Raw genomic sequence first — 22,105 nt, 5'->3', positions numbered from 1 at the left:
GACTGCAGGATTTCCATAGAACTGGGGGAAACAGAGACTCCAGTCTTGGAGGGCAAAATAAAATCTTGCATGCACCCAGACCCAGAAGAAAGGAGAAATGACCCATACAGGAGGCTGGACCAAAACTACCTGCTGGGGTGGGGTGTCTCCTGGGTCAGGAGGGGTTCACCACAGGGACAAGGGCACTGCAGCAGCAGTCCTGGAAGGTCCCCCTTGAAGTAAACACTCTTGGAGGTCCCCATTAACTCTGCCATAGACTTTGTAGACCCCAGGGCTGGGTCCCAGGCCAAACAACTATCAGGGATGGTGGTCAGCTCCATCCATCAGCAGATAATTGGATTAAAGCTTTACTGTGCAAGGCCTTGCCCACCAGAGCAAGACCTAGTTTTTCCCACCCTGGCCCTCCCATCAAGAAGCCGACAGAAGCCTCTTAGATTCATCTACCAGAGGGCAGACAGAAGAAACAAGAAGAACCACAGTCCCACAGCAGCTAGAATAAAAACCACCTTACAGAAAGTTAATCAGGATGAAATAGCATAGAATGATGTATGTCCCAGATGAAGGGACAATATAACCCACCCCCCCAAAAAAAAGCAACTAACTGAAGTGGAGATATGCAGCCATTCAGACAAAGAATTCAGAATAATGATAGTGAAGGTTATCCAGATCTCAGAAACAGAATGAAGAAGATGCAAGAAGTGTTTGCCAAAGAGCTAGAAGAGCTAAAGAACATACAAAGATGAGCTAGAAGGAATCAATGGCAGAATAACTGAGGCAGAAGAACAGTTAAGTGACCTGGAGGACAGAATGGTGGAAATCACTGCTGCAGAACAAAATATAGGAGAAAGAATGAAAGAGAATGAAGACAGCGTAACAGACCTCTGAAAGTGTTACGTGTTAGTCGCTAAGTTGTGTCCAACTCTTTGCGATCACAAGGACTATTGCCCACCCATAGCTGAAGAAAACTTCCTGAACATGGGAAAGGAAATAGTCAGCCAAGTCCAGGAAGCACAGAGTCCCAGGAAAGAGAAACCCAAGGAAGAACACACTGAGAAACGTGATAATCAAGCTGACAAAAATTAAAGATGAACATAAAACATTAAAAGCAACAAAGAGAAAATGACAAATAGCATACAAGGGAACTCCCATCAGGTTATCAGTTGATTTCTCAACAGAAACTCTACAAGCCAGAAGGGAATGGCACGATACATTTAAAGTGATGAAAGGGAAGAACCTGCAACCAAGAAAGACTACCCAGCAAGACTCTCCTTCAGATTTGATGGAGAAATCTAAAGTTTTACAGACAAGCAAAATTGAAGAGAATTCAGCAACACCAAACCAACTTTACAACAAATGCTAAAAGAACTTCCCTAGGCAGAAAGCACAGGAGAGGGAAAAGACCTACAGAAAATAAGCCCAGAACAATTAAGAAAATGGTAATAGGATCATTCATATCGATAATTACCTTAAATGGAAATGGATTAAATGTACCAACCAAAAGACATAGACTGGCTGAGCGGATGGAAATATACATGTATGCACTTCTGCTGACCACAGCACTCTCCTTGACCGCCCCCCCTCCACTGCCAAATTGTGTGTGATTATTTTATATTGTTAGGTTAGTCATGTTCCCATTATGGCATGCAGTTATAATTATCTTTTACTTTTCGTCTGGCTATTGATTGTGAAACTGATAAACATCTTTTACTATTGTGATTATGTAACTATTATTCATTAAATACCATTGTATCATGATTGGTCAACAGAAAAGTAATAGAATTTTGTATCACCAAAATTACCACTTAATAGCAAAACCTGTAATCTCTTTTTAAAACCCAGATTCATATCAGAATTTTCTTGGAATTTTTTAAAAAAATACAAAGGCCCAGGTATTGCTTTTTTCCTCCAGAGTGCCAGATATATCTCTAATGAGGAGCCATGTTTAAAAATGACTGGACTATGATGATCTTTTATGCAGTTTGTTTCACTTTTTCTATTTCATATTAAGTACTCCCATTTCATTTTATGTTTTTCAATTTCTCCATCTCTCTTTTTTTATGTTCTTTCTCAAGTCTTTATAAAGCATTGCAGAAAAACTTTTGTATACATATATATAAATTGTATGTATAATATATATATTTTAGGAAACATGAATTTTTGCCTAACTAAAAAATTTATGACATTTTGATTCCACTTGTTTGCCTTAGTATGACTAAAATGCTAGATTTCTAAGTTAAAATAGATATAGAACAAGAAACAAAGGTTTACTGTATAGCACAGGGAACTATACTTAGTATCTTGTAATAACCTATAATGGAAAATAATCTCAAAAATAATATATGTGTATATGTATAAATGAGCCACCTTCCTGCGTACCTGAAACATTGTAAGTCAACTATTTTGTTGTTATTCACTCAGTCATATCCGACTGTGCAACCCCATAGATTGCAGTATGCCAGGCCTCCCTGTCCCCCACTATCTCCCAGAGTGTGCTCAAACCTATGTCCATTGAGTCAATGACGCCATCCAACCATCTCATCCTCTGCTGTCCCCTTCTCCTCTGCCTTCAGTCTTTCCCAGCATCAGGGTCTTTTCCAGAGTCAGTTCTTCATATCAGGTGGCCAAGGTGTTGGAGCTTCAGCTTCAGGATCAGTCCTTCCAATGGCTATTCAGGATTGATTTCCTTTAGGATTGATGAGTTTGATCTCCTCACTGTCCACGGGACTCTCAGGAGTCTTCTCCAGCACCACAGTTCAAAAGCATCAATTCTTCAGCCCTCAGCTTTCTTTATGGTCCAACTCTTACATCCATACATGACTAGCTTTGACCATATGGACGTTTGTCAACAAAGTGATGTCTCTGCTTTTTAATATTCTAAGTTTGTCGTAACTTTACTTCTAAGGAGCAAGCATCTTTTAATTTCATGGCTGCAGTCAATGTCCACAGTGATTTTGGAGCCCAAGAAAATAAAATCTGTCATTGTTTCCATTTTTTCCCCATCTATTTACCATGAAGTGATGGAACCAGATGCCATGATCTTAGTTTTTTTAATGTTGAGTTTTAAGCCAGCTTTTTCACTCTCCTCTTTCACCTTCATTAAGAGGCTCTTTAGTTCCTCTTCATTTTCTGCCATTAGGGCTTCCCTGATAGCTTAATTGGTAAAGAATCCGCTTGCAATGTAGGAGACCCCAGTTCGATTACTGGGTCAGGAAGCTCTGCTGGAGAAGGGATAAGCTACCCACTCCAGGATTCTTGGGCTTCCCTGGTGGTTCAGCTGGTAAAGAATTTGTCTGTAATGCAAGAGACCTGGGTTTGATCCCTGGGTTGGGAAGATCTTCTGGAGAAGGGAAGGGCTACCCACTCTAGTATTCTGGCCTGGAGAATTCCATGGACTGTATAGTCCATGGAGTAAAATAGACATGACTGAGTGACTTTCATTTTCACTTCACTTTCATTTGCATATCTGAGGTTATTGGTATTTCCTCCGGCAATCTTGATTCCAGCTTGTATATATGTGTATATGTGTATATATGTATATATATATGTGTTTATATGTGTGTGTGTATGTATATATATATATATATATATATATATATATACACACATAAAGAAAGAAAAAAAAGTACAGACATCACTTTGCTTACAAAAGTTCATATAGTCAAAGCTATGGTTTTTCCAGTAGTCATGTACAGATGTGAAAGTTGGACCATAAGGAAGGCTGAGTGCCAAACAATTGATGCTTTCAAATTGTGGTGCTGGAGAAGACTCTTGAGAATCCCTTTGACTACAAGGAAATCAAACCAGTCAGTCCTAAAGAAAATCAACCCTGAATATTCATTGGAAAGACTGATGCTGAAGCTGAAACTCCAATACTTTGGCCACCTGATGCAAAGAGCCCTCACTGCTGGGAAAGATTGAGGGCAGGAGAAGAAGGGTGTGGCAGAGGATTAAATGGTTAAACAGCATCACTGACTCATTGGACATGAATTTTAGCAAACTGGGAGATAGTGGAGGACGCAGGAGCCTGGTGTGCTACAGAGCACGGGGTCACAAAGAGTCAGACATGACTCAGCGACTGAACAGCAACATTTCCTTTTTACCTTTTTCATTTCTTAGTATTTATTTACTTATTTATTTGGCTGCTTAGGGTCTTAGTTGTGACACAAGAGATCTTTGGTCCTTATTTGTGGCATGGGGGATCTAGTTCCTTGACCAGGAACCAAACCCAGGCCCTCTGCATTGGGAGCTCAGAGTCTTAGCTACTGGAGCACCAGGGATCCCTTTTTACCTTTTTCTAATCATTTCTGATTTGCGAGTTTCTAGAGAACACTGATATTCTGTTTTCCACACCTTCTTACCTCTCTGTACCTTGGCTGGTCTCAGTTATAAACAGAGGTAGTTTTAGTATCTATCTTGGAAGCCAGCTGTGCACTTAGGCCAAGGCCTGGCACATAATAAGTCTCAATAAACATTAAACATCAGCTTCAGGTTGCAAAAGGAAATAATGATCATCTAACCCTTACATGTGTATAGTGTTTAGTGTTTTTCCTAGCACTTTCTTATCATATTTGAACCATATAACACTTCAGTAAGAACTGCAAGAAATAGAATTTGTTTACCAGATGGAAATATTGAGGTTTAGAGACATTCTGTTACTTGTCTGAGAACAGAAAATATTAAACAGGGATGCTGAGACCAGAATCTGAATCTTTGTAACTTGGGGATTTTCTCATTTCATGATCCCTGCAGTGTACCCCTCAGGTCTTTCATGTAGATCAGTGGTTCTTGCACTTTTCTGTAATTGGAGTCCCTGGTGGCTTTTAAAAATCACAATGTGCAGGCCACATTGTACACTACCTAAATCCAAATCTGTAGGAAGAGACCTGAATCAGTACTTTTTAGAAAGTTCCCAAGTGACTCTAAGATGCACCTGGTAACTTTCATTTTTTTGGTTTAAGGTTAAAAGCAGAAATGGTTGAGATCTGTGTCTGTGATATTTTCAACCAGTAATTCCTGCTAATTTGCCAGGGCAGGGATAGAGCATGCACGTGATTATTGCATTCTATAAATGAGAACGCAAAGACAAGACGCAGTTGCTTTTCTTCTCCTTGGCTCTCTTGGGTAGCATAGGAAGAGAAAATGAAATTACAGTACAGCCTGAGTCATAAGGACTCTTTGTGCTTCCCCAAAGAGGGTGGTGTTTTTTAAATTATTATTATTCAAGTGAATTTCACACTCAAGTGCCTTGCATTAGGTGCATTTGGCTGCTCGGATCGCTGACCTATGACAGCACTTTCCTTCTGTGCTGCCAACAGAAGAGAGGGGGTTAGTGTGTGGGGGGGTCCAGCCTCAAGAATGATGACTCAGGAGCCAGAGGTAAGTGCCCTGACCTTCCCAGGTATGCAGGGGGATTGAACTGGCATTTGGGGTTTAGAATATTGGACTAAGGCTTTGGCGTCAAAAGGGTACTTGGCTGCTATGTGTACACAGCCTGAAAACTCCCTGTCTTCCTGGCCATTCATGGCAGTGACCTTGCTAAAGCAGTCATCTTGTTTTCTTCTGTTTTTGTGCTTTGCCTTCCCCACCAGCCAGTTGGTATTTTTTAATGGAATTGCTGCCTCTGTGGAAGCCATGGCTGGTTGAGGTTCCCCACGCCTCTGTGTCAGGCCCAGCCTAGTTCTCAGGCTGCCAGAATCTATTTCTGCCGGCAATCGGGAAGGGCCGAGAAGCCCACATTGATTTTCCACTGTCAGCGGGCAGTTAAGGTTTTGATGGTGTTTGGAAAGGAAAGTCTAGGAGCCTGCATCACATGGTCTAGATGCATTTTTCAAAGAGAAAAGTGAAGCCAAGTCAAATCTGACCAAAATCATTCCTAGCTCTGGCTCCCCAGTGCCCCTCTGGAAAGTCGCCCAAACCCTTGCCTGGATGTTTAATGAGCTGGCCTGTGTTCGTGGTGACCATTCTGTCAGTGTTTGCTTTGTTGCCATGAGAAATAACACTTTGGTGTTGGCATGGCCAGAAAGAAACAAATGCCAGGAGGCCAAGGCAGGGCCTGGACTTGGCACGGTGTTTGTCCCATTCAGCAGTGAGAAGCTGGAGGGCTTGCTGGGCTGGTTTGAGTGCTGGAGTAAGTGGATTAGAACTGAATTTTTTTTAACTACCCAGTTGGGAACTTACTAATTTTCTTTAGAAGTCTCTAATAATGTCAGATCTGATAGTGAACCTAGAGAGGATCATTCATTGCACTTACTACACTGTCATTATTACTGCTGGCACTTTGGAGCAGCTCTGGCTTATGATGCACCCTGCACATTGCTGGTGGCCGGCCATCCAGATGCTGGTGTCTATGCCCGAGCACAAAGGGCCTGGCTGCACTGGGGAGCTGAGGCCGCCCTTCTCAGGCATCAGGGTGGTCTGGAGGGTCCCAGGACGCACACGCGGGCGCTCGAAGGGGCACCCCCGCTGCAGGGCCGGCTGCTCAGCTCTGCTCCAGCCACCGTGAACAGCTGACCGAGGGCCGCTGGTGCTGGGGGAGGTGAGGCTTCTGGGGCGCATCCTTGCCCCAGTTAGGCCTGGGGTTTGGTGTCAGGGTCTTACCCGAGAACTGTGAACTCTCCAGGGCATCTCTGCATTTGTACCGCGCGCCTTTTCGGCTCCTCGCAGCCTCCTTGGGCGGGGCGGGCGGTGTGGCCCGCCCAGCGGGTGCGCAGCAGTGCGGGGGCAGCCTGAATATGCACGGTTCTGCCTCTTCACCACTGGCTAGTCTGCCTCTTCACCACCTCACCTGCCCTGTGAGAGTTACTAAATATGAGATCAAACTCAGAACGGTCATGGCCTCTGAAGTAAGCTCCGCTTTTCCGTGCCCTGGAATTCAGCCGATGATCCTGCACGTGTCTGTTTTCTCTAGTTTCCGAATGCCACAGCTTTCTCCACCCTCATGCCCTGTTCATATGCTTTCCCTATGGAATAAACTTGCCACTGTGATGCCGTCCGCACGGTGAGTGCTTCCTAGAACTGGAGAACAGACAGTGAGGGTCACAGAGAACAGGTGAGCCAGGGAACCCTGTAACCCTCCAGGCAGGTGTTCATGCTGGGCGTCCCTAATGGAACGTCCCTAATGGATCATCAAACATAACACAAACCAGCAGTTATACAAACCACTTGCATTTAATTTACAGTGGAGAAAATGATTCATAGAGATACAGAAATACTATTATTTGGAATATGTGACCAACTAGAAAACACAATTGGAGAAGGAAATGGCAGCCCACTCCAGTGTTCTTACCTGGAGAATCCCAGGGATGGCAGAGCCTGATGGGCTGCCGTCTGTGGGGTCACATAGAGTTGGACACGACTGAAGCAAATTAGCAGCAGCAGCAGCAGCAGAAAACACAATAAGGAAAGAATAAGAGAAGAAAAAGAAATGTCATTGAAACTATTGGATATCAGCACTGTTGTTCAGTCCCTAAGTCATGTCCAACTCTGCGACCCCATGGACTGCAGCCTGCCAGGCTTCCCTGTTCTTCACTGTCTCCCGGAGCTTGCTCAAACTCATGTCCATTGAGTCAGTGATGCCATCCACCCATCTCACCCTCTGTTGCCCCCTTCTCCTTCTGCTCTCAATCTTTTTCAGCATCATGGTCTTTTCCAATGAGTTGTCTCTTCTCATCAGGTGGCCATAGACAAGTACATTCATAATTATGCAGATTAATTCCAGACAGGTAAAAGTTAAGCATTGGAAACTCGTTAGAATATATTTTAAAAGCACATTTATTCCAGTTATAAAAGAAAATGATTACATTTCAAAACTTTAAAGGTATGTCAAGATGTATAGTCACAAATAAGATAAATGATATATATTAAAATCAATTATAGTAAAATGTAGTAATATAGTAAGATATATTTTTACTATAGTACACTAGTATAGTAAAATATAAATTTTAAAGAAATATTAAAAAGAAAAACATTAGAAGGTACTTGAGAAAAAAGAACCGACAGAAACTGAAATCCAAAAGAATTGATACAGGTATATGTCAATTGATAATTGAGTTTAATTCAGTCCGTGTTTATAGATCATCTATGAGATGCTTAGTAGTCTGCAGTGCCCAAGCCAGAGCCGTGGTCATATTGCATACAAATGGCCTTGGGTAAGAAGTTCTGAGAAATGAATGGTTAATTTACATAAGAGAAAACACAGACAGTAAATCGTGGCATGGAAGCACATACAACTTTATTGGAAACTACAGAAAATGCTGTCACATACCTGTTAAACTCACAAAAATAAATATAAATGCTGAGTAAGACACTTGGCAGCGTCAAAGAGAAAGGGACACCAAAGCCTTGCTGCTGGCAATATAAATTGGTTCCATATGTGGGGAAAGTAATTGGCATCATGTGACAAAAGCTATAAAGTGCTTTTCTCTCAGAGAACAGCTCTGAATTTGGTATTTCCTTTATGAAAGATACCTCTAGGACATAACTCAAAAGGAAAAAAAAAGTAATTGCCACAACTGCACTGCTCAAAGCACGGTTATTTATAAGAAAGTAGGAGAAAACCCCCACTACCCAGCAGCAGGGGAACTGCAGCGGGTGTGCTTTACCCAAAGGTGGACACTGCCCAGCAGGGACAGTGCCCTGCCCGCGCTCTGCACCACGCCGCCCCGCCAGCTCGCCACACCTCAGCCCCAGGCCCAGGAAGGGCTCCCCTAGCCCACAGGCTGGGTCACATCCCTCTTCCTTCTCCTAGAGCTCCCTTCCCTCTTATTCATAGCACTTAAAATTTGGGGTTGTCTGTTTGGGTGATATTCTTGTTTAATGTCAATTCCCCCATTTAACTGGAAGTTTCTCCAAAGCAAGAATTTGCTCACCCTGTATTTGCCTCTCAGTGTAGGGCCTGGAACAGGGTGAGTAGATGGTTGCTTAGATGGATGGATGGAACATAGGTAGGTGGGTAGATGGATGGGTGGGCTCCCTGGACGGATGCATGGATGGACAGGTAAATAGACGGATGGATAAATTTTTACACATGTAGCAACCTTCTGTTTGCAAAGGACTTCATGGCTAACAAAGTACTTTGCAAAACATTCTACTTTAATCATCTATACAAATCTATGAGGTAGAAATTGTCTTTATTTAAAAATTGAGGAAACAGAGTTCTCTCAAACAGTAACTTGAATAGGGTAGTAATTGCAGAGATAGTATTTTTATTTCCTTCTTTTTTTCTTTCTCTCAAATTGCTATTGGCAAAATTCTTAAGTTGGAAGGAAGATTTTTTGGTAAATTTCCTGTTTTTAAAAGGAATGACCGAAATACTACAGGGAGAAAAGCACAATGTTGATTTAAAAGCAGACCTTGTTTACCTATTTGAAGAATTTTAGTGAAGAAAAAATAATAAATTTTAATATGTTTTGGCATTTAGATGATTCAAAGAGGACCACTTTTCTTTAACAAAATGTGCTTGATGGTTTTCCAGAAGTTACCACTGTGCTTTTTTCTTGGTATAGATCCTGCTTGGTTGGAGAACTGAAACCTTTGAGTTCAGTTGTTGATTTCCATTAGAGAAAATTTTGTTCCAGTTTTTGCATCCATAGGTCTACATGTAGTTGACTTAGAATTTTAATGGCTCTTGAAGAATAATTGGTTTTACTCATAAAATGAAGTGAGTCTTCTGTTAAGGAACCATGTATGTAACACAGAGACAATTAGTTCTTTGAAAGACTGGATTGAAAAAGAGCTATATTGAATTAGGAGCCTTTGGAGAGTGAGCCTTTAGTTATTTTCCGTGTTTGTCTCATATACATTATTTTGTTTTTTCTCTCACTGTATCACTTTGAGAACTTTTTATTTTAGAAGTAAATCTTGCATTTCAATATCATTATTTGTTTTTTTAGCTCTGGCTGAGGACATCTCCCATAACTTAAACATTATTTTCCAGTGGTTGATAGATTGTCATTTTTATTCTTAGATTATTAAGGTACTTTTATTTTTAATTTAGTCATTGGTTATCAACTTTATTATTTTCAAATTATTTTAAAATTGGTTTTATTTGCAACTTCCTTGTTTTTATTTCATTTTGGTTTTTCTATTTTTACTCTAATTTCATTTCCCCACTTTCTTTTAGCTTTCCATTCTAAGCAGGGCAGGGCTAGTTTGTGACGCTTTACTTTTTCCTTTTGATAACCGTTATCAGAGTTTTTGTCCCCATTACTTGTGATGCTTTTGTTGGTCTAAAAATATATTCTACTCGTGTGAATTGGTTTTTCTCTCCTGTGGTGGTGTTAGTTGTTCAGTCATGTCCAGCTCTTTGCAATCCCATGGACTGTAGCCCACCAGGCTCCTCTGTCCCTGAATTCTCCAGGCAAGAATACTGGAATGGGTTGCCATTCCCTTCTCCAGGGGTCTTCCCCACCCAGGAATGGAACCTGGGTCTCCTGCTTTGCAGGCAGATTCTTTACCATCTGAGCCACCAGGGAAGCTATTTTTGCTCCTACCCAAGCATTATTTGAAAGGACATTGTTAGTGTCCAAATAATTGGATACCTTTCAATTCTGATTTCATCATTGATTTTTACCTTTACTTTGCCTTTGTTCAGCAATAAGATATGCGGGAGGCTTGCCTTTTCCCTTTTTTCCTTTTACTTTTGTTTCTTACTCAGAATGTTAGCAATTTATGTGCAAGTTCATACTGATTTGAGAAAAGAGTTTGGTCTCCTGGCCCCTACTCCCATTCTTATGTGTAATTTATAATTCTCTATTCATTTTTTTGCATATGAGACCTATCATATTCTGCTAATATTTTTCTAAAATTTTCATGAGTTTGTTTTTCATGAATTTGTCCTGGGTTGGAACCCAGAGATTTAGCATGATGTATTTTGGGGCTTTACCATCATTGAGGCACCTTGATTATCTCTCCTAATGCCTTTGAAATCATGTCAGCTATTTCATGGCCTTGTGACTGAACGCCGTCAGTGGGAAGAGAACATTAGGCTCCTGATGTGAACTGTGATCCTGGTTCTCTTACCTTCAAACAATTTCCTCACTGAGGCTGTTAATATGCAAATTGTACCTGAGCTTACAGGGTTACTATGAGGGTCATTTGAAAAAGTTCTGTGTATGCCTTGCAAAGAGTTACCAGGAAGGTATTATCATGCCATCACAGCTCAACTTCCAGAAGGTTCTCCTACAGGGTTCAGGTTTGAGTGTGCCCTACTAGGCATCAGACTGTTCCGTGTTGACTGTTTAAAATGCCACTGCAGGATTGTTTATAAGTTATTTTTGTGCTTACGTTTTGCATTGATCTGGCTTCCTTGGTTATGTTTCCCTTTTTTTTTCCTTTGTCTGAAATTTTATTGGCAGCTAACCACCACTAATTCTGACATTTACAATATTTTTAGCAGGAAGGCTTTTGTCAGAACTGATTTCATTTTTCTTTTCTCTCACTAAGTCATTTAATTTAATAACTGAGTCATTTAATTAATCTTTCTTCTGAGTTTAGGCTATCCTCCCCTTTCTCTTCTCTCCTTTCCCTTACCGGCTTTGTTATCCTCAGGTCATTTTCAAATTTCTCCTTTTTCATCATAGAGTCCTCCTAGGCTTTTCCCTAAATTAATAACTGGTTTCACTGTCCTTTCCCTACATTTTTATTGTGTTTCTAATCTGCTTATCTCAAGATAAGCAGTGTCTTTTAAGAATCTCTGCTTATTCCATTTCCTTTCTTAATCTGTGGGCTTCTGTTGATGAAATGTTCTGGATTCTCAGGTCTTGACTTCTCCCGTCATCACTTAACTTGTTACCTTCTGTATCAGTGCCACTGTAACAAAGGAGCAAACATGAGTTGGCTTAGAATAACAGGAATGTATTGTCGCAAGTTCTGTAGGCTGCACATCTGACTCAGGGTGTTGACAGGACCTGTGCTCCTTGTCACAGCTCCAGCGGAAGACCCTTCCCTGCCACTTCCCAGCATCCAGTGGCTACTGGCAGTCCTTGGTGTTCCTTGGCGTGTAGACCCATCACTCTAGTCTCATGCCATCCCCCAACCCTGACTTCTCTTCTTTTCTCTGCACGTGTCCACCTCTGTGTCTCACCTCCCCTTTCCATAAGGACACCAGTCACACTAGGGCCCACCCTAGTGACCTCATTTTAACTTGATTACCTCCATAAAGACCCTGTTTCCAAACAAACTCAAATAAGCTTATTTTCAGGTACCTGAAAAGAAGCATATCTTTTGCCGGGACACAGCTCCTCCCATGACACCATCCTGTGGCTGTTACTCCGCTGTCCTTGGCCTAGTCCGCCTCCGTGGTGGTCTCACACACACAGGCAGACAGGCAGTCAAGTCCAGGCTCCTGCTCCTCCCTCCACTCTCAACGCCCCTTCTCTCCTGAGAGCCTGTTCCTGCTAGGTGCGCAGACTTGAGCAGGCACTTGGGAGCCTTGCACAGAGGGTTCTCCAGGCCGTGGCTGGGGGTGCAGTCAGTCAGTCCTCACTTGCCATGGCCCTCACCTGCACAGGGAGACTGGGCCAGAGCTGCTGTCTCCAGCACGCTGATCCAGCTGACTCCCCATCACACAGAGCCTCCTCTGACAGTCTGGGCTCCAGAAGACACTTGCAGGCTTGAAATTTACTGCTAACTTGTTGGCCTCCATGCACAGACCCCCTTTTGCAGTCACTGATGTCATTCAGGAGGCCTAGGATTTATCTTCAGATTCTGCAGCTGACTGATGCTCTGGACACCTTCGTTCTTAGGTTTCTTTTGGCTTGTTCTTCAGACCTTTTTGTGAGTCTCTTCCTTTCTGATTACATCCATTGGGTTTGCACTCCTTTAGCTGTCTGGTGCCCTGACTACTCCTTCGCAGTCAGAAGGTAGTTCTTGTCTTACTGTCTATTTCAACAAAGAACCATCACCCAGGAATGTGCTTACTCACAAAAAGGAAGTCTTAGGTTCTATGTAGTCCAAAGAAAGAAAGAAAGTGAAGTCGCTCAGTCATGTCCAACTCTTCGGGACACCATGGACTGTAGCCTACCAGGCTCATCTGTCCATTGGATTTTCCAGGCAAGGGTACTGGAGTGGGTTGCCATTTCCTGCTCCAGGGGATCTTCCCGACCCAGGGATTGAACCCAGGTCTCCAGCATTGCAGGTGGATTCTTTACCATCTGAGCCACTAGGGAAGCCCTATGTAGTCTAAGGGTCCATGAATACATTTTAGAACATTCTATGCATTCTCCCCCATTTTGACTCATGGGGGAGAATTTTAACTCAATTAGTCTTGACTGAAAAGACTAATTGCACTGACTGCCTTTTTTGTGTCATGCCTTGCTGTCATTGAGTTCCCATCTGTCCCCTCAAGGGACAGTGAGATGAGAATATGAGGAGAAGGGATGCAGATTCTGCTTTGTGGGTTCCACGGAGACCTAAGAAGGGGGCAGCATTGGAGCTTGCTCTGCTGGGGCTGTGCTCAAGATTGCAGAGGCACGTCCTCCCAGCGCTGGAGCAGAGTTCTCTGTGTCCGCTCAGGGCCCAGTTGCCAGCCCCTCAGCTCTTCAGGTTAAAGCCAGCCTAAAAGCATTATCAATTTCAGCCCTTCATAAACCATTATATTCTTCAACCATAAGGGTTGCGCCAACATAAAAGCATGAAAGAAGGCATGCTCTCAGTCTTGGACTCAATCTCTGTGACATTTGTCTATGGAAGCTTCAGGCAGCAGTGTGCAAAGGCAGGCAATTGCCTTCCTGGACCACAGCTTCCATCACAGGACAAGACCTCCTTATGCAGAGGTCCTCCCAAACATCACTGTCTGTACTGAGCCTAGTGTCCTGGTCTTCCTTAAACTGGTCATAGTTACCATCACGGCCTTGGAAAACAAGTTTCTTAAGTCACCTACATTGCCTTCTGGGAGATCAGTATTTCCTTTACTTAGGTCCAGAATTGAAAGGACTCATGCTTAAGAACAAACATAGCACTTTGTCTGTCTGCTTCTTCCAGGGTGATGTGGCCTTAACCATGGTGCTGTTGAATTTTGGGATCTCTACAGCCAGCTATCTTTGACTTTGCAGTTCAGCGTGCATGGGTTTAATGATACATTTGCTAGGTTGTCTCCCTCAGAACCTGGTTTATTGTAGTCCTGCCTGCACTAAACACAAATAAGTAATGAGGGCTGCCCAGCTAGGTTTCTATGCATCCTTTTTCCTTCCTTCTTCCTCACTGCCGCTTTGGAAATACTTGTACACCCTGTAATGTTTGTGCACCAAAAGGAAAGTAACTTTTGAAGGTGAAAGTTCTCAGACTATTCCAAGACCAGGTAGAAACCTTACATGTTTTTCCAACCACCATCCAGCCCAGAAGTCTTTTCACAAGCATGTCTGAATTCTGAATGTGTCCGTGTCATCATGTTTTCAGACTTCTGCTTTTTACTGCTTCTCTCAGGGCTTGAGCTTGAGTTTCAGATTTCAACCCTGCAGAAACTGTGGTGGGCATTAGACCTAAAAAAGCTCAATTTTAGGAACTGGGAGGATCTGCTTCCTCCCCTTCCTCATGTCCAGGTTACTGAGTGCCACACACAGCCACTCACTTCTTATTGATGATTTACTTCTGATAAATAATGCCTCCAAAGAAGCAGAGAGGCTTCCCTGCGGGTGTTCATTCCTGGCTTTGTGGTTAACATCATATGCTCTTAGTCCATGAAAACCAAGAAACTGGTGAGTTAGGATGTCCAGATGCATGGTCAGTACACACAGCTCTTCCTTTGAGCCATAAACTCCCTGGGCCTTGGTTCCATCTGCAGCATCCAGAGCCACAGTGCCTGGCAGGCTGGCCTGCGCTTGGCAGTGCTCAAGTAAGTGCTGACTGTGAGGCAGGATGGCATCCTTGTTGCCTAACTGGGGGCCATAACACAGACCCTCGCTGAAGGACTTGCAGGTTCAGGAGGCTTTAAATGACTCAAAGGATGAGGGCTCTGAACTCCAGGAGAAAGAAAACAGACCAGGGAGCACCCTGTCCCCTTTGTCGTGGTGGCAGGACAGAGTGCAAAGGCAGAGGCCAGACTGCCTGCAAAATCTGGGGTCCCTGAGTAACCCTGTGAAACCCAGGATCAAAAGCGACCTCTCTCTCCTGTAAACTTGTGCAAGACTCTCTTGGCTCCAGGCCCACCATCCTGGTGCTTCCAACAGCTCCAGAGAACCTTGGTGGCCCTGTGGCAGGTTGGTCAGTTGGTTACTGACAGCAAGGCCATGATCCCTTGGCCCCACAACCTTTCTATGAATTCTAGTGTTGGGTTCACTTTCTGAATCCTGTGGTTCATTTATGAACAGGTAGTTTCTGGTGCCAAGAATACACAGAAGAACTACACAAAAAAGATCTTCATGACCCAGATAATCATGATGGTGTGACCACTCACCTAGAGCCAGACAGCCTGGAATGCAAAGCAAAGTGGGCCTTAGGAAGCATCACTATGAACAAAGATAGTAGAGGTGAGAGAATTCCAGTTGAGCTATTTCAAATTCTAAAAGATGACGCTGTGAAAGTGCTGCACTCAATATGCCAGCAAATTTGGAAAACTCAGCAGTGGCCACAGGACTGGAAAAGGTCAGTTTTCATTCCAATCCCAAAAAAAGGCAATGCCAAAGAATGCTCAAATTACCACACAACTGCACTCAACTCACATGCTAGCAAAGTAATGCCTAAAATTCTCAAGCGAGGCTTCAAAAGTATGTGAACCATGAACTTCCACATGTTCAAGCTGGATTTAGAAAAGGCAGAGGAACCACAGATCAAATTGCCAACATCTGTTGGATCATCAAAAAAGCAAGAGTTCCGGAAAAAACACCTACTTCTGCTTTATTGACTATGCCACAGCCTTTGACTGTGTGGATCACAACAAACTGTGAAAAAGTCTTCAAGAGATGGGAATACCAGACCATCTTATCTGCCTCCTAAGAAATCTGTATGAAGGTCAATAAGCAACAGTTAGAACCGGACATGGAACAACAGCCTGGTTCCAAATCGGGAAAGGAGTACGTCAAGGCTGTATATTGTCACCCTGCTTATTTAACTTATATGCAGAGTACATCATGAGAAACACTGGACTGGAAGAAGCACAAGCTGTAATCAAGATTGCCGGGAGAAATATCAATAGCCTCAGATGTGCAGATGACACCACCCTTATGGCAGAAAGCAAAGACTAAAGAGCCTCTTAATGAATGTGAAAGAGGAGAGTGAAAAGCTGGCTTAAAACTCAACATTCAAAAAATGAAGATCATGGCATCTGGTCCCATCACTTCATGGCAAATAGATGGGGAAATAATGGAAACAGTGAGAGACTTTATTTTTGGGGGCTCCAAAATCACTGCAGATGGTGATTGCAGCCGTGAAATTAAAAGACGCTTACTCCTTGAAAGAAAAGCTATGACCAACCTAGACACCATAATAAGAAACAGACACATTACTTTGTTGACAAAGGTCCGTCTATTCAAAGCTATGGTTTTTTCAGTAGTCGTGTATGGATGTGAGAGTTAGACTATAAAGAAAGCTGAGCACCGAAGAATTGATGCTTTTGAAATGTGGTGTTGGAAAAGACTCTTGAGAGTCCCATGGACAGCAAAGAGGTTCAACCAGTCCATCCCAAAGGAAATCAGACCTGAATATTTTTTGGAAGGACTGATGCTAAAGCTGAAACTCCAATACTTTGGCCACTTGATGCAAAGAACTGACTCATTGGAAAACATCCTGATGCTGGGCAAGATGGAAGGCAGGAGGAGAAGGGGATGACAGAGGATGAGACTGTTGGATGGCATCACGAACTCAATGGACATGAGTTTGAGTAAGCTCCAGGAGTTGGTGATGGACAGGGAAGCCTGGTGTGCTGCAGTCCATGGGATTGCAAAGAGTTGGACCGACTGTTTGGTTGTTTAACCCAGGGTCAAACTACCACATGCTCAATGGACAACTGACCAACTGAACTAAACTGAACTGAGTTTCTGGGCTTTAGTTGAAAGTTTTCCTTTAGTCTTGAATCCTCAGTTCTAGGAGGTGGCCCATTCCCCGATTTCTTCTACCTTCTACCAAGAACAAATTATTAACCCCACAAGCCATCTGCCAAAAGGAACCCAGAGGGTGGGCAGAGGTCTTGGGAGAAACAGTGGGCCAGAAATTTGGGGGGTGTTTGGGGAAGACTGTGGAGGTGCAGGGCTGTCCGGGGCAGGAGTTGAGGTGTTCTCTGCAGACAGACTGCAGTGGGGGAGGCTGTGGGGTTTGAGCAGACCTTGATAGTTTAGAGTGGTGGATACGGCTAGAGGCGGTAGTAGATGGATTGTTGGTCGCAGTGGCTTGACTCTTTTCAGCACACAAACATTTCTTGAGTGCCTGCTGCACGCTAGGCACAGTGCTGAGCTTCAGAGGTGGTTATATGAGGCCTAGCACTGGAGATGCCTGCAGTCCAGCTTCTGGAAGGCCACACTGCCTCCTGGGGCAGAGGAGATGGAGACGACCCTTGGGCTGACTTAGCGCAGCACGGAATCCACAGGCGATTTCCTTAAAAGGGAGTTGAGCCCGACAGTGCCTGAAAAAGTGCTCACCCCCACTCAGCTTGCACAAGGCCCCACATGCGGTGAGTTAGGCAAACACAGGGCTCGAGTCCCTGAGGCAGAGTCCCTGCTCCTTGTGCAGTTCTAGGCTGCAGCTCCAGGATCAGAGAGGCTGACACAGAGGAGATGCAGGAGGGAGGTTGCCATCATCGGGACACAAAGTCTCAGCTGGTTCCCCGAGGATGTCTGATTGATTTGTGTCGTAATTGGTTCATGTCAATTTTGCCTGTTGTTTTATTTATTTTTGATGGCCCTTCCAAAGTTTTATTTATAAAACTTTCAATCGACACCTAAGGTTTGTTATTTAAAAGCAAACCCAGTCTCTTTTTTACTTTGCGTTTGACTGCCGTATCAGTTCAGGTGACCTGAATGGACATACAGGGCCATGCAGAGTAGAGAAAGTCAGACTGTGATCTGGACACCTTGGATCAACAATGGATGCTAAAACGACAAGATGAACTGATGTAGGAACAGAAAGCATTCACTAGTCTCCGAATATCACCCTCTCAGATCGCTAATCACAAAGAGTACAGTGTGACTTTGTGGCACAGAGGTAAAGAGTCTGCCTGCCAGTGGAGGAGATGCAAGAGACTTGGAGTCGATCCCTGGGTTGGGAAGATCCCCTGGAGGAGGAAATGGCAACCCCCTCCAGTATTCTTGCCCTGGAAATTCAATGGACAGAGGAGCCTGGCGGGCTCCAGTCCATGGGGTCCCAAAGAGTCAGAAATGACTGAGCATGCTCACACACGCACACACACAAAATGTGGCATTACAAAGGACAGATCCCTTAACCAAAGGATCAGACTTGGCATCACCATTAGTGAAATAACATGGCATCAGGTGCCCTCTTGTGGAGTTCAGTTAGTAGGAATGAACATTGAGATTCTTGCCAAAAATGTTTCACTTGAATCTAAACATTAGGAAACAAAATTCAGATTATGGGATATTCTACAAAACAACTAGAATGACTTGAAAACTTACAGTGTCAAAGTTTAAAAGGACAGCAAAAGTCATGAGGATTCTTCTAGATTCAAGAAAAGTAATGAGACGTGACAACTAAATGCAGTGTGTGATTTTTGATGAGATCCTGGATCAAGATGCAGAATAGTTATAAAAGACATTTCTGGAATATTTGAACATGGAGTATGGATTTGATAATGTTGTACTGATTTCATTTCTTCCAAGGTAACGTTGGTGTGAATGAAGTGCCATGGTTACTTTCAGATGACTCAGCAAAAAATGAGAAGTGTGTGTTTGTGTGGAGGGAAGAAAGAAGAAAAAGAAATGTGGCAACGTATTAACAGTTGGTGAATCTAGATGAAGTGCATATGAATGGATATGCATTGAACTGGTTAAACCTTTCTGCAGTTTTGAAAGTTTTCAAGATAAATAATTATGGGGGAAACAATAATGATAATAAAAACAGGCCTACAGCTCAAGCTTGACTTGTCTAAAATAAAACTGAGACTAAAACTCCATTCTGTTGACCTGAAATCCAGTGTACGACCGCCTCTCTCCATCCAGGTGAATGGAGAGGGACAGGCAGGCAGAGACAGAGCCCCCATCTCCTTGGTTCAAAACCCAGAGCTTTGAGAAGGCACAGCCGACCCAGCCTTTCCAGTCCTGGCAAGTTAGCCAAGGAGACAAAGACGAGGCGCACACGCCACCTTGTGACCAGATAAGGGAGTCTACTGCTGCCAATTTTAAAAGTGAACTTACCTCACGTTATTGGTATCTTTCCCAGTTGCAACATTTTCCCTTTAGTGAAGCACTAATTCTTGTTTCTCCAATTTTCTGATATGGATTTCCAGCTGCTTTAGAGAAACTAGCCAAAAGAGCCGATTTCCTTTCCCCAGAAACCACATTCTTGGATGATCAAGAAGAGCAAAGCCCTGCTCATGAACACTTCACCAGATCCCACTTACCACCATGTGCCAGCAAGCTGCTGGCCTTTCTGACCCAACCAAATGAGGAAAGCAAAGGAGATTTATTCAGTGCTTTCGGCAGCGAGTCAGCCACTGTCGCTCACCTTTTGTCAGAGGAGTGGAGAGGCTTTATCACGGACAAGGGCAAGCCGTCAGGTGTGCCCTGTCTGGAGGCTGTTGGGTGGGCAAGCTGGAGGTGGTGACCTAGAAGGGGGCATCCTTCATAACTGGTTGGGGGAGCATGTTTGACTTTCCCTAATTAGTCACAGCAGTTGTCTTAGCCTAGGGCTAGAGAACCTTTCTCACCTGAAAGAAAGGATCATATAATTTATATTTTATTTCTTTAAATAGAATGAGTCAAGCTCTAGGTCAAGTTCAGTCTCTTCCTTCCCAGAGTATGTTCCTTAGACCAGCAGCTCTGGCATCACCTGGGAGCTTGAAGGAAATGCCAAATGCCAGGCCCCACCCCTGACTCACTACAACGCCTAGTCCAGGAAGTTACAGGGTAACTTCTGTAACGGTTGGCCCCAAACCTCCGGGACTCGACTGAGAAGTAACCGCTTCTCTGGCTTTGTCCCTCCTTCCAGTTTAGATGAGGGGTTATTAGTGTCCTGGTAGGCTGTGGTTGCAGGTAGGCTGCAGGTTGTGGGTCAAAGTCTTCTTTGCGCATGTGGTCTGGCCGTTGCCTGTGTGTTGTGGCTCACTCTGGAAGCGGTGCATCCACAAAGCACCGTACTCGGTGTGAGCACGTGCAGGCACTTCTTGTCCTAATCACGGGGAAGAGTGCCCTGAAGGGAGAAGACGCAGGTTTGGGTCTCCGCCTTCTTCTGCAGGCTGGGGAGGGTCCTCCAAGTTGGGGTGGCCTCTTCTGCACAAAGCAGGGGCCATTCCTGCTGTGTGTCCCGCCCGGCTGTGATCAGCCCTCTCAGAGGTGACGCGAAGCCCACGTGCTCCCTCTCGTGTCTGGAGAGCACGTTGCTGTGTCTGCAGAGATCCCCTCGAGGATACAGGTGCCCCCAAGTGACAGTGTGCTCCCAGTGCTCCCGATCTCTCAGGACTCTGCTGAGACGAGCAGACAGACTCACACTTGGATAAACCATTGCTTTATTCCAAGTCTGCGTGAGCCCTGGGTTTATCACTGGCGTGTGCTTTGCCCATTTCTCCAACACCCAGGCTCTGCGTGTGAAGTGGTCCCACCTCAAGCTGCCCTGGGTGGATCTGGACTGGCTCATCGACATCTCCTGCCAGATCACAGAGCTGGATCTTTCTGCCAACTGCCTTGCGTCCCTCCCCTCAGTCGTCCCCTGGGGCCTCATCAACCTCCGGAAGCTGAACCTCTCAGACAACCACCTGGGGGAGCTGCCCAGCGTGCAGTCATCAGATGAAATCATCTGTTCCAGGTGGGCTCCTGCCCCGCGGCCCCAGTGGGGGGCCCTCACCCTGTGAGCCTGGCTGCCCCCACACCCTCTGCCTGCAGCGTCTGCTTCCTGCAGGCGTGCTCCCTGATTGTAGCTGGTGCTTTGGAAAACAGATTTTCAGCTAAAATGAGAGAAGGAAGTTGTCCGTGCCTTTAGCAAGCTCTTGGGCACAAGGTCCCGGCCTGCTGTCCACGTGAACACAGAGAGTTCTGACAGGGTGGTTTGTCTGACCCACGTGTCCACTGCTCTTTGCAGCTATGCAGGCCTGCCAGCCCACAATGCCCAGTCTTGGTCCTTGCAGGCAGGCATCAGAGGAAGGGGGCTGGTGGAAGCAATGGGGCCCAGACACCCCGGCTTTTGGCCTACCTCCCAAGGAAAGTGAGCAGGGCCTCCAAGAAGCAGTTAACTGCACAGGACTCTGGCCATGGTCTGACAGTGTGGGCAGCTCCTGTCTCTTTTTCTGGGAGGCCTTGGGAAGACACCCAAGCCCCCTGCTGAGGCTGCACGGGGAGGGGAAGGACCTTCTCTTCCCTGATGTACTGATGATCATGCCTGTAAGCCCTGGTTCCATATGGGATGTGAGCTGATTTCAAAAGCTAAGGCTCTAAGTGAAGTGAGGAAAAGAATGTTGATAAGAGCATAGGGTCAGCAGTAACTCTTGGGAAAGAAGCCCCGTACAAAAAATTAAACAAGTGCCATGGAGTGGGGGGTCCTTAAGTGGGGCACCCCCGAGAGTCCAAAGGTCACAAAGCACGGCTCTCTGGACTTGCAGTAGCTTCAGGACACCAGCTTGTTCTGTTATCACATACGTGAAAAAGGTTACATCCCTACTGGTGCGTGAGACCCGGGCCAACCAAAGAGCTCTGGTCTTCTTTCTACACTCAACACAGTGACAGCAACACAATTAACAAAAGTCACGTTGGTGTTTCCATGCTTCCTTATCCTCGTGCCAGGAGAAGACACGTGTTTACAGAGAAATACGCAGCCACGGCTTGCTTCCGATGCCTTGACTTCCTTCTTTCCCAACTACAGGCTACTTGAAATTGACATTTCCAGCAACAAGTTGTCCCACCTCCCACCAGGATTCCTGCATCTCTCAAAACTTCAAAAACTGACGGCTTCAAAAAACTATTTGGAAAAATTGTTTGAAGAAGAGAGTGGTATGTTTCATCATCAGTAACCTGAT

General features: G+C 44.5%; 1 protein-coding gene across 6 annotated transcripts in view; it reads left to right on the top strand.

The window, feature by feature from the left end:
- The window catches only part of LRRK1 (leucine rich repeat kinase 1), a 134,953-nt gene that overhangs the window by 65,680 nt on the left and 47,168 nt on the right, over positions 1-22,105 (top strand). For 5 of the 6 annotated variants that reach the window (XM_070775003.1, XM_019983734.2, XM_070775000.1 and 2 more), the window contains 2 exons: positions 20,675-20,901; positions 21,952-22,079. In XM_070775003.1, coding sequence (XP_070631104.1) covers positions 20,675-20,901; positions 21,952-22,079 — 355 coding nt within the window. Of the gene's footprint in view, positions 1-3,604; positions 5,377-20,674; positions 20,902-21,951; positions 22,080-22,105 lie in introns of those variants that run through there. The other variant, XM_070775005.1, reaches the window with a different exon arrangement.

The sequence above is a fragment of the Bos indicus genome, chromosome 21 (genome assembly GCF_029378745.1).
Source record: "Bos indicus isolate NIAB-ARS_2022 breed Sahiwal x Tharparkar chromosome 21, NIAB-ARS_B.indTharparkar_mat_pri_1.0, whole genome shotgun sequence".
Classification (NCBI taxonomy): Eukaryota; Metazoa; Chordata; class Mammalia; order Artiodactyla; family Bovidae; genus Bos; species Bos indicus.
This window is presented reverse-complemented; position numbering and strand designations above follow the sequence as displayed.